This window comes from Phacochoerus africanus, chromosome 2, assembly GCF_016906955.1.
Source record: "Phacochoerus africanus isolate WHEZ1 chromosome 2, ROS_Pafr_v1, whole genome shotgun sequence".
Taxonomy (NCBI): domain Eukaryota; kingdom Metazoa; phylum Chordata; class Mammalia; order Artiodactyla; family Suidae; genus Phacochoerus; species Phacochoerus africanus.
In genome coordinates this window covers 73,915,996-73,928,011 of record NC_062545.1, presented here as the reverse complement: position 1 = coordinate 73,928,011, position 12,016 = coordinate 73,915,996, and the positions used below count along the sequence as shown (strand labels likewise).

The 12,016-nt window shown below is 42.7% G+C and overlaps 1 protein-coding gene across 20 annotated transcripts in view; it reads left to right on the top strand.

The window, feature by feature from the left end:
- The first annotated feature begins 989 nt into the window (after window positions 1-989).
- Window positions 990-12,016, top strand: part of SCML4 (Scm polycomb group protein like 4) — a 122,741-nt gene continuing 111,714 nt past the window's right edge. For 12 of the 20 annotated variants that reach the window (XM_047761981.1, XM_047762016.1, XM_047762066.1 and 9 more), the window contains exon 1: window positions 1,009-1,288. Coding sequence is in view for 1 of the 20 variants with exons in the window: in XM_047762083.1 (XP_047618039.1) it covers window positions 10,266-10,283 (18 nt within the window). In the remaining 19 variants the exon portion in view is untranslated. Of the gene's footprint in view, window positions 1,289-10,184; window positions 10,284-12,016 lie in introns of those variants that run through there. The other 8 variants (XM_047762116.1, XM_047762124.1, XM_047762083.1 and 5 more) reach the window with 7 other exon arrangements.

The window sequence follows — 12,016 nt, the reverse complement described above, 5'->3', positions numbered from 1 at the left end:
ATGTAATTCTGTATATATATTCAGAAAAACCTCCAGTTGTAATTTTATTTTTTTCACTCCCTGTGACTGTCCAAGTTGTGGCCTAAGCCTTAATTAGCCCTGGTTGATGTTTAGTCCTGGCTAAATTTGCTTGTTGCTCAGCCCCAGGAGTAAGCCTGCGGGTGGTCACATACTGAATGGATGTTTCATCTTGTAGGAAATACTTGGGAATAATAAGCCAGAATGGGGTGAATGAAATGGACAATTGGGAACCTTGCTCCACTTTACAAAAAAAAAAAAGAAAAAGTCCCTTTGCCAGTATAAATTGATTTGCCACAGAGAACACAATAGGGCCTGGAGGATGAATAGCAGCTCTTTTCCCATGTGAGGACCATGCCCCCCCATGCAGGCCCTGACCACGTTTGTGAGTGTAAACCATGTTTATGCTTCTGTACTTACAAACCAATCCAGAGCCCAAGTCAATGCCCCATTCTAAAGATCTGACCACACGTGTCATATGCAGCTGTGGGTTAACACGTATGACCACTGTGTGCTTCCCTATGCAGGTGCACTCCTCTGGCAAACACATAGTTTGTCCTGAACAACATCATTAGAATATTTCTTTTTGTTTTATTTGTTCAAAGTCAAACATTCACTCCTTCAGATTACCAGTATCTTATAAGCCCGGTGCTAGCCCACACTGCTGCAGGACTGGGACAAAGAGATGATGTTACAGTCTGGTTTCTATGGCAACAGAGGAGGGGTAATAAAAACCGAAATGTCAAAAACACCCATTCTGACAATTGTGACATAATTCAGGTTATTACAAGGACGTAACTACCAAAGAAGCAGAAGTGTCATTACCTTGCAGCTTGTGTCGGCAAAAAGCTACACTGCATATTTCTCTTAGTTGGGCTGCTGAGAGGAAGGAAACACGAAACACACACACACACACATACATACATACACACATGCCTCGTTTTCTGCATGTAAAATGTGTGTGTTCTTTAAAAGCCAGTGGTTGGCTGGTTTTCCGGACATGATGTGGTTGAAGCTGTCATCGTAATGGAAATTCATTGCTGTAGCTATGGTAAATCGAGTTTTCTGCCTGTGCTGAATGCATTAGTCTAATGAGATGTTTGCAGCCGGAGAGCAGGGCTGCTGGAGACTAACTGTGAGCTACTAACACACGGGTGGAAGACTAGCTTTTGCAATACTCGATTTGCATGTACTGAAAGTCATCTGTCTTCTGAGTCAACATTCCCGGCCTGGTAAAGAACCTGATCAGGCTCTGGTGAACGAGCTGTAGGTAAGGGAAATGCACAATTGGAGGGTGTGCTGTTGACATGGGATCCTTCTCTTTTCACTGTCAGCATGACAGGTTACCTGTTTCAGTTCTTCTGGGTTGCATGCCTACCTCTATGGCAATGCATGAGTGCCCTGCACTAAAACCGCTGAGGCCAGCAGGTAAACTTTAGTTCTTCCTACTCAAAATACAATGTTTGATTTCTTAACCAGATCTCAGAGGAAAAGATACAGCATAGAATTATATAGTTTACAGTCTGGGGTACATACACTACTTGTACATTCTGCATTTGAATATGTAGAAAGTGATTTTTGTCCCCATATGTGAACTCAAATTATTGGATAGCTTTTTAATTTTATCGCATGATGATTTCACTTTGCTTTGTTTTGGTTTTTAATTTAAAAAAAATTGTCATTTGTCTTCAGATAAAAATATTTACCTAAAATTTAATTTTTACAATCAATGTGCTATGAACATGCAAGAATGTTTTGTTTTTAACTTGAATTTTATTTTTTATATCTCAGATGGGTATTTCATATGTCTTTGTGCTGGATTTTCCTAATTTACCAGGACAGATGAGAAAAGTGTTTATTGTCAGTTGCTGGTATTTGTTAGTTTGGGGGGGACAAAAAACAGGTGACTGTGGAGTGTCAGGAGCAGTTTTCCCAAGTTCCAGTACAGAGTCACCTCCTTCCCAGGTGGGACATTGTGTGACTGGAACCTGGCACCATGAAGCTTCCTCTCCAGGTTGCTGCCGCGAGCGGGACAGGACAGTGGATAAGGGTGAGGTGCTGGCTGCATGTAAATCATTTGACCAGTGGTTGAGGTGCCAAATCAAAGGTTTTTCCACCACCTGTAATGGTGAAGCAAGGAGGCTCTAAGACGGTGTTCAGGAGGGTCAGACAATCAGTAGCTTCCTGAGAAAGTGGCTTTTTGGTTAGTCTCAGACATTGTGGTCTTTGAGAAAGTAATCCTGGCACTTCAGAATCCAGACATTTGTTGTATATTCTGTTTTTCTTCCTTTTCAACCGGAGGAATCATTTTTTGAAGAGTGAAAAACATAGCTGCTTCTTTTTTCTCAAGACTTAAAAAAAAATTAGAATATTTGGAGTGAAAGCATAAAAATAACTATGAAGGAATTTATAGTGTGGAAAAGTAAACTACCTAAGGGTGCAGTATTCGTGTGGAGCATTTTTTTGTGTGTTGTTTGGTCAAACCAGCCTGAAAAAATGAGGCGAGTATTTGAGCAACAATTCTCGGTGAAGATTACCTAGAGAAGCAGCAGCAGCGAATCATCTAGACTCAAATAAAATGTTAATGTAGAACCATCAGTTTTAGGGAAGTTGTTCGGTAGCTTTACAATCTTCATCTTTCAAACATATTTGTGACAGATATGGTAAAAAATATGAACGTGTTTTCTTTAGCTCACAATTGTATGTAGAGAGACTTTGTAATATTTTGGTAAATTTATGTCTGTTTGATTCGTGAAATTATAAGAAAAGTGCAAATTCCACAAAAACCCAGTTCTTTTATAAGTTTCACTGTTTACTTTTCTTCCCTATGCCACTAAAATTTACTTTTATTTTACTGCCCAAACCCACCCACCCACCCAAATAAGAACAACAAAACCGATATGTGAACAGTAACAGAAAACAATAAGAAAAAGAGTAAATTGCTTTCGGTCATTTATTTGCTTTTGATGGGGTGTTTTCAAGGCAAGTGAAACCAGCAGAAGAAGTTTCACTTTCTGGTTCTTGGCTTCTGGGGGCTGGGGTCACAAGGGCTCCTCCAACAGCAGGTAAGACAAGCAGACCAGCTGCCAGAAAACAAGCTGGTCCCAAATACTCTCCTCTGCTGTGAGAAGTTCTGTATGAAACTTCGAAAAAGTGATGACTTATAAAATGTGAAATAAATATGTGCTAATTATAAAATTCAAGTGATGCCCCAAAGTACAAAGATAGAATTTTTAAAAAAATTTAAACTTTAAATGATGTGAAAAATCACAAGCAGATTGGGCTAAACCTCTCATATTGTGGTGGCTTTTTTTTTTTTTTTTAAACTCTCAATTTTGGATCTTAAATACTTCCATAAGTTTGAGGAAAACATTGCTGAAGTTCCCTTAAATCAAAACAAGGAATACTCAGAGAGAAACCACCTTTCCTTACATGTGGGGAGTTAGATTTTAGAGTGTTTGTAGGTCTGTTGACAGTTTGGTGTGGCGAGAGGACACGTCACACACATCCACACGCTGCTGAAGACACCCTCCAGTGAAGCCTGGGGTCCCTGCAGGGGTTAGGGCGGAGCTGGGGCCCGGCTCCTTGGGTCCCTGGGCAGAGCTCAGACGTGGTTCTCCCCAAGCCTGTACCCCTGCAAGCCTCAGCATCACAGTGACACCAGGTGGCTGGGGGTGCTTACTGTGATCCGCGCGTCCTGGGGAGATCGGAGGCGACACTAACCCTCATTGGGCTGGGGCCTCAGAGTCCAACACCTTCAGTTTTATTCGGTGCGGCTTCTCTTTCCCCGAGCATCAGCATTTATTCGGCGATGGTGGGGGAAAGAAGGCAAAAGAAATAAACAAAGACTCTTTTCCCATCAAATTATCAAAAGGCAGGAAATTCCATCTAGCATTTTGGAAATGAAATTTGTGAAAGCAGTCCATTTTGATGTGAGCACATGTGCTTCTTAATTTCAGCGAGCAAATTTGTCATTTCTAAGGAGAGAGCTTTGTTTAAGTGCCTCCTTGGTCATCTATCTTAATCCTGCAACCTCCCAAAAGGCTAGTTTGAGATTTACTCGTTTTTTTTAATGTTTTTGTTGCCTTCAAAGGCAGGCAGGTGAGGAGCGGTAAGGGGGATTAAAAACGGCCCCTGGAAAAAAAAATCAAATGGTTTGGTACATATATAATGTAACAGAAGCCTCCACTGTGTCTAGTAAATTACTCTAAATTTTAATTAATGAGTCACAAAAGCCACACCATAAGCTTTAAAAAATTACCCCTTTATCAATAAGGTGATAATTAACTTTCTCTGGAATTAGTAATTCTCTCAGCCCTGGGCAGTATGCAGTCTAGTAAGTTCTCTGGAATCTTGCCAATTTTTAACAATTGGTCTTTTGGCAAACCTGCTGGATTTTAATTCAAATGTCTATTGTGACATTTTCCAACGTGATTCAAAGACCATTAGGATCACCCAAATTGTGGTAGAATTTCTGAGGTTGAAAGAGTGGCTCAGAGTGTTTGAATTGCATTTGCATCTGTCGCTTTCTCTTTCTTCGTCTCCTTTTCTACCTTTCCCTCCCAAACCTCTGCATTTGCAAGAGCTCATGCCAGTCTCTGCCATAAATCTCTGCTAGAATCTCTGCTGTAAATCACTGTGATGAGTCCTGCATTTAATGGTACGTACATACCGAGTTCAAGTGTTTGGCTACAAGCCCACGAGGTTCTAAGTGTTTTTCATTGTTGTTGCATTTATCTCGGTTTCAGTTCTGGCGAGGGTTTGTTCCTTCATATTTCTGCAAACTCTCACTCGTGGTTTGTTAGATGCCGAGATTTAGGCTGTGACTTGAAGAAGAGGAGCTACGGAGTTCACGGGTGTTTGAAATTTGGCTTATTCTGACCTATATGTACTAGTGTCTAAGAAGGCACGGGAGCACTAAGCACTTCAGAGCAGCCTGCTCCACGATGAACAGCCCCTCATCCCCCACCAACACACACACATTCCCCTGTGCTGCTGGCCGCTTGTGGGCAGCGTTCAGGGGCAGCCTGAGGAGGGACACTGCCATTTGGCTACAGCAGCTGGAAGGCAAGTGTGATGGGAGCAGATCATTCCTGCCAGGAGTTAGACCTCTCTCTCAACCCTCTGGATTCTTCAAACGTTAGCGCTGGTGAGCTGTTGCTTCTCTCAGCCAAGAGACCTGGCTAGGATGGGATGGTGGAGGCAAAACTTCCTGCTGGGTTAAGCTGACAGTTCCGACCCAGTCAAGAATATCCCTGCATTCAAAAGGGTGGGATGGAGATGAACAGCCAGCAGGATTTGTGCTTTCTGGAATAAATCAGCATTTTTCAATCTGAAGAGGCACTTTGCCACCACTGAGGAGATAAAATACCTCTTGCTTCTTGCCGTGATTCCTTTGTGAACTACTATTTTAGCACAGAAAAGCATTTATTACCCAGTGGCCGTTCCCACTTTGTGTTAGACTGAGAAGTCATCACACCAAGTCTCTGTGACACCCTGGAGTGATGGGAGTATATTCTGACATCCACATGGCAAGCTTTCCTGGGATTGCTATTGTTACTGTTTGACTGGTTGTGTTCTATAGAGAATCTGGTGGCACAGAACCATATACACTCCTCTTTAGTCTCCCACCAACTCAGACACTTTCTACCTAAATTTTTATCTGTGGGGAGGTATGTGTGCATTTTTTTTTTTCAGCAGCTGCATTTATTCATCAGATAAATGGAACTTGGTCCCAGTATTACTGCTTTTTAAAAAGGATTGCACACTCCTTTGAGCCCTTTGGGAAAGGGGCTGGACTGTGGAGTAGTGGCCTTACTGCCTCTGTAAGGCATTCGGGGCAGAGGCAGAGGAATGGAGTTGGTTGTTGTGAGCAAATTAACGTGCCAGGGAAAAATGGCATCAATACCATGCTTTGAAAGGTGGTGACATTGTCTGGTTAGCCCTTGCAATAGTGACTCACCTTTTGGGAGCTGAATATTGGGTTATAAAAGCCTTTGCCCTTTTTGTCTCTCTACTGACCATTCTAGAGCAAAAGCCCCAATTCTTCCCAAAGGGAAACATATGGCTTAAAATTCATCCTAAAGAAATAATCAGCCTTTCATGAAGGTGGGCACTAGGGAGAAAAAGCTGATCTGGGCAGAGCAAAGAATTACATTGGTTGGGTCCCAGTTAAGCCTAGGGAAAATGGCACTGAACAAAGATAAAACCCAGAGGAGAGGAGTTCCCGTCGTGGCGCAGTGGTTAATGAATCCGACTAGGAACCCTGAGGTTGCGGGTTCGGTCCCTGCCCTTGCTCAGTGGGTTAACGATCCGGTGTTGCCATGAGCTGTGGTGTAGGTTGCAGACGCGGCTCGGATCCCGCATTGCTATAGCTCGGGCGTAGGCCGGTGGCTACAGCTCCGATTGGACCCCTAGCCTGGGAACCTCCATATGCCGCGGGAGCGGCCCAAGAAATAGCAACAACAACAACAACAGCAACAACAAAAAAAGACAAAAGACAAAAAAAAAAAAAAAAAACCCCAGAGGAGAGAGCCTATTCCATGCCCCTTCCAATGAGGACCTGACCATCTCGCCCTCCTAGGTCCCCCTGGTGCAGTTCAGAAATGTCTCAGTAATAGCCTGGCTGTCAGCACGCAGACCTGATGAGTAGATTTCTTTTGTATTGAAGGAAAGATTTTCTGTGTTCCCTTTTGCATTTGTCCATGAGTCGTCCTGGGACATCCTTGTTCTGATGAGAAAACCAGGGTTGAACACCAAGGATTGTGTTTTTCCCTGGTGTCCAGAGCCAGGTCCAGAGCCAGGTCCAAAACCCACTCACCAGACTGACATTCTAACATTCGCAGCAGCGTGTGCAAGGGTCTGCCTTGGATGAAGCCTTTGAGCAGGCCTGGGGCTGGCCTCAGGACTAGAATCCTGTTTGGACAGGGCCTTGGTAAAAGAAAAAAGGAAGAACTGAAAAGAAAAACCCAAAGTGAAAACCACCTTTGAGGCATTCATGGTTTTTGTTTTGGAGCCGGGATTCGGAGGTCATGTTACTAAAACAATTCCGTTGGACCTCACTGTTTCTAAACTCTTGGAGTCAATAGGAGTCACTGTCAATCTTCATGGCCTTCCAGAAAAGAGGCTGACCTAGTTCCTTCACAGTCCTTTTAGATTTAGTGGCCCTCGCTATTGGGAAATTATGGTGATGTCAAGGCTTAATCAAACAATTAGTTTTTAAGACATGCCATTTATCCTAAGGTAAATAGTTCAAAAATGTTGTGTGAGGCATTGGGTTTATGGATCAGTAAAGAACGCTATTGTGGGAATAGAGTTCTGTCACTTTTCAGTCCTGAGAAGCCACTCACTGGTTTGGTTCATGCTGTTGGCATTGTTGCTTGTGCTGGGGGATTTTGTCATGAGATTCGGGGGGGTCAATCCAATAGCAATCATTGCATTCCCCCTTCTATTGAGAATTCTCCTCTTTGAGATGCCAAAAGATGCTCAAACATGTTTGATTATGTCACTTTTAAGATCTTGTCTGCAAAAATGCTTCAAGTGGAAAGCTGTAGAGAGCTTTAAGTTTTGGTGCACAAATTACAAGCGAAGCATAGAAACAGTTGGAAAAAAAAAATCCCAACTGGCTCTAATGCCTGAAATCACCACCCACAGTGTGAAAATATAGCCCTTATATTGAATTTTGTAATGTAATTAGTACTAAGTATTTAGCATAAATAATGAGAGCAAACTATACATTGGGGCTGTGTGGCGCCTGATGTGGAAATAGTTAATTGGTCCCACAGTGAGAGGCTGTTCAACTGTGCATTGTGTTAATGAGACCAGGTGAATATAAACTCTCTCCAGAGAATCGAAGTTAGGAACTCATTAGGGTGCGAAGTGTTATGATGATGTGTGGGGGCCAAAGATATGTGATAGTATAATGCGCTGGTTATACCATCTTTTCCTTCAATTGCCCTCCTTTTAGTTAGAAGTCATTTGGCATGAACCTAGTAAAACATAAAGGACCTAAGTTTTCTGACAGCAGAATAAAGGAAAAGCTCATTCAGAAAAGCTTGTCTCTTACACACTGTTTCCCTGGAAGCAGCCCAAATCTGCTAAGGTCAAGTACGGAGAAACTGAGTTCTTACTAGTTGGCTTGAGACCAGAGTAGTGTGGAATAAACTAGAAGTATAAACATTACGAAAAGAATCTATTTCTGTTAGGCCACTGCTTTCATGACTATATTTGACATTTTCATGCCTGAGGAAAAAATATTTCCATGAGACCAAAGACCTAGCCTGTCCTTATAGATTTCTAGTTCATGGGCAGTGTATGTTACATGGCTTCCTGGACATAGTTAAGCAGACCCAGGCTGCCCTTTGGTTGAGATTTCCTATATTCTGCTTGTGTGCCTGATAGATGGATCATCAGTTTCCAAGGAGTTTTCTTTTTCATCCCTGAGAATACAGACCTGGGACAAGATAAGGGGAATTTACACTGGACCATGGAGTCGCTTAAGTCCCAGACCATTTTCTAGCCAGCTTACCCCTCTATGGAAGCTGGAAGGGTAAATAATAACCTAAATAATGAGTCTGAGGGAAAAACATCTGACATTTGAAGGGCAGAGTTAAAAGTAAAAATCTATATTCTGAGAGGTGGTCTCTAAGTGATTCCCAAGTGATTCCCACCTACTTGGATTGAATGGGTTTTGAAGGCCTCCCTCCCAGGGCAAAGCTCAGTCTCTCCCCTGGTGTCTGCAGAGGGCATAGGCTCCACCCTCAAGAGGCTGCCTCTTCCATTGTCAGGGGCACTAATTTTTAGCAAGGGAATCTTCCCCCAGAAATTCTCTCAGCTTCTTTCTCCAGTAATTTCTTTCTTCCGTGAGGGCCATCTTTTGTCCTCAGAGCTGCACATAATAAATCTGAGTGGGGCAGCATGGATTTTGAATGGGAAAATTCTGTTGGCTGGCTACCAGTGTGGCCTAGGGCAAGTATCGAGGCAACTCTGGACCTCTCTGGGGTCAATACTCCTGTCAGTCCCCACTGCCGAGGCCCAGTGCCTTGAATATGGCAAGTGCTCAATAAATATTTGTTGGGAATTCCCATTGTGGCACAATGGGATCAGCAGTGTCTCTGGAGCACATAGGATTCAGGTTTGATCCCTGGCCCGGCACAGGGGGTTAAGGATCCGGCTTTGCAGCAGCTGTGGCTTACGTGGCAACTGCAGTTTGGATCTGATCCCTGGTCCCAGAATTCCGCATGCCTCAGGGTGGCCAAAAAAGAAAAATGAAAAAAACTATATATATATATATATATTTGTTGAATGAATGAATGAATGATTAAATGAATGATAATGATGGCATGGTTGGAGGAAGCATAGTGTTGTGGAAAGGACACGCATGCTCTTTGGCGTTACCCCTACTTTATTAGATGATAGGATATACTATTTCAGAAGTTGTTGGGAGGGTTACTTGTGATAATGTATATAAAGTTCAAGAAAATGGTATATGGAAAGGGGCTTTGTAAACTGTGCAGTCCTGTAAGAATGGTAATAAATACATGTCCCCACTTAGCACCATATGCTCAAGGATGCTGAGGGGAAGTACTGAACGTACTTTATCCCATTTGTTTGATTGAATCCATAGAGGAATTCTGCAAGTTCCTCAGCAAGGGTGGGGCTATTTTTATCTCCACCACACAGATAAGGAGACTGAGGCTTATGTTAACCTGTTGTATGGTCACGTGGCCATATGAAGACCGCTCAGCTTTTCCTTCAGTTTTGAAATGCTGATGAAGCATCTACGTCTTTTCACCTGTGAGGGCTGAAGAGAAAGAGCCCTTTCATGCTCAGAGCCAGCTGTTCCTGCTTGGCCTGGCTGGGCTGTTCCCAGGTCCAGCTGGTTCCAAAAAGGAAATGATTCCCTGGTGTTTCTACTTGGAAAGGCATTTTTGATCCACAGCGAACTTCTTTTAAAACAGTGGCCTCTCAGACCTGTCAGACTCAAACCCTCATTTTTATTACAAATATTTTTTAATGCCCTATTTACAATCCTGAAGTGAATTAGTTAATTCACTTCACCCAGATAATATAACCCACCCACACTCATGATTTAAGAAAAATCAGCATGATGTCATAACTGAGATACAAAACGGACTGAAGACAATGTAATTTATGATTACTTCCAGTGCAGGCATCCCACTCCATACGCCACAGTGAAGTGCTCAGATGCTTGACACCTGCTACCTCCAGTGCAACTAAAACACACAATGGTTCTGGGGACTCAGGTAACATGATCTTGTGTTTCTGCCAGTGACAGGATTTTCTAAAATGGCAATCAAATCTTGGAATTCTGAACAAAACAGAGAACAGTCTTTCCTTGATTTATATACTAATTGCCTTCCTGGAGAATATTATAGCTGAATAGAAATACATTATGTTTATACATAAAATGAATTTAGTTCTAGGTTCAGAAAAATGAGGTCTTCACTTATGGTGAGACAGTGCTTCATTATGTGGGCCAGCTGCATGCACCCAGCATTTCTGGTCTCTGTCTTGTAATTGCAGGAATACTCATCTTGCCCCAGCACTGGACCAGGTAAAACCAAGTCCAAGGCATTTCCACAATGCTTCTCTGCAAGGGTGTTATCACCACCCCTGAGCACCTGTGGATCCGAGCATGCCAACCTGCTGTGCATTTCACTCTCTCCTGCCTCCCCAAGCACCTGATTAATTATGGGTTAGAAAAAAGATGGTACTATTTTGCCAGCTCCCTACATGATTACTAAGCAGAGTCATCTCAAACATCATGGCAGGACATTGGGGGCAACTTTGACATTTTCGGAAGATGTTTGCTAGCAAATTTCCTCCAAAAACTGCACTTTTAAGCTAAGTGAGAAGGCCTTTTCTATCATGTCTCATTCTTCTTAAGATTTTGTGTAAGTTTTATCATAAATGCAGTATTTAAATAATGACTTTGTAAAATCCTCACTATTCTCTGGGTTTGCTTAAAAGCATTTAAAGTAAAGCTTTTTACTAGGTATCCACATAATAGCCCTGGAATGTATCATTTCACTCTACAGACAAAACCTCTGGGCTTCAGTGACTTTAAGCAACTGGCTCAAGGTCACCCAGTAAGTGGTATTCCTGGTCTCAAAGCCAGGTGTGCCCAACTCCAGAATGATGCCTTTGCTCCAGTGTGAGCTGACTCCTCCTGCTTTAGTTCTTGGATACATGGTACACTTTTACCTGTGATGTGGAAATCCCATGCATGAGGACTTTCGCCTTCTTCAGTACATAAGAATGGAAGGAAGAAATAAATGTGGCTACGGTTTCTTTGACATTCCTTCCATGGAGCTGTGTGGTCTTATTCCCTCTTCTTGAGCCTGGGCTGTCCCAAGTGACTTGCGTGGCTCATAGAATGTGGCAGAAGGCAGACATAAGGGGCCTCTGGAGCTCTGAGCCATCTGATATAAGAAGTACCACTGTCCTAGGGCTGCTAGATGTGAGAAGCCAAAACTCTGTGGAGAGGCCCTGGAGGATGAGATACCAAGGGAGAGAGAAAGAGGCAGGAAATACAGAGCCACTAAACATGTGGGTGAAGGTACCATTCTGGAAGTGGATCCTCCTGCTGATGCCAATGGGGTCACAAGCAAACTGCCCAGTCAAGTCTTCCCTGAATTCCTGACCCACAAAATAATGAGACCTACATAATAAGCCACAAAGTTTGGAGTAGTTTTATTAAATGTAGCAACTAATAACTGAAGTACATAGTAATGGCATTCTTTCTGTTGAATTTTGTGTTATTTTTGAACTTAAAAGGATTTTCTGCTCAAAAAGGAGCATAAGGAGTTCCCTGGTGATGCAGCAGGTTAAGGATTTGATGTTGTCAGTTTTGTGGTGCGGGGCCAATCCCTGGCTCAGGAACTTCTGCATGCCACACATGTGGTCAAAAAACAAAACAAAACAAAACAAACAAAACAAAACAAAACAAAAAACAGAAAATGAGGGTAGGATTTAC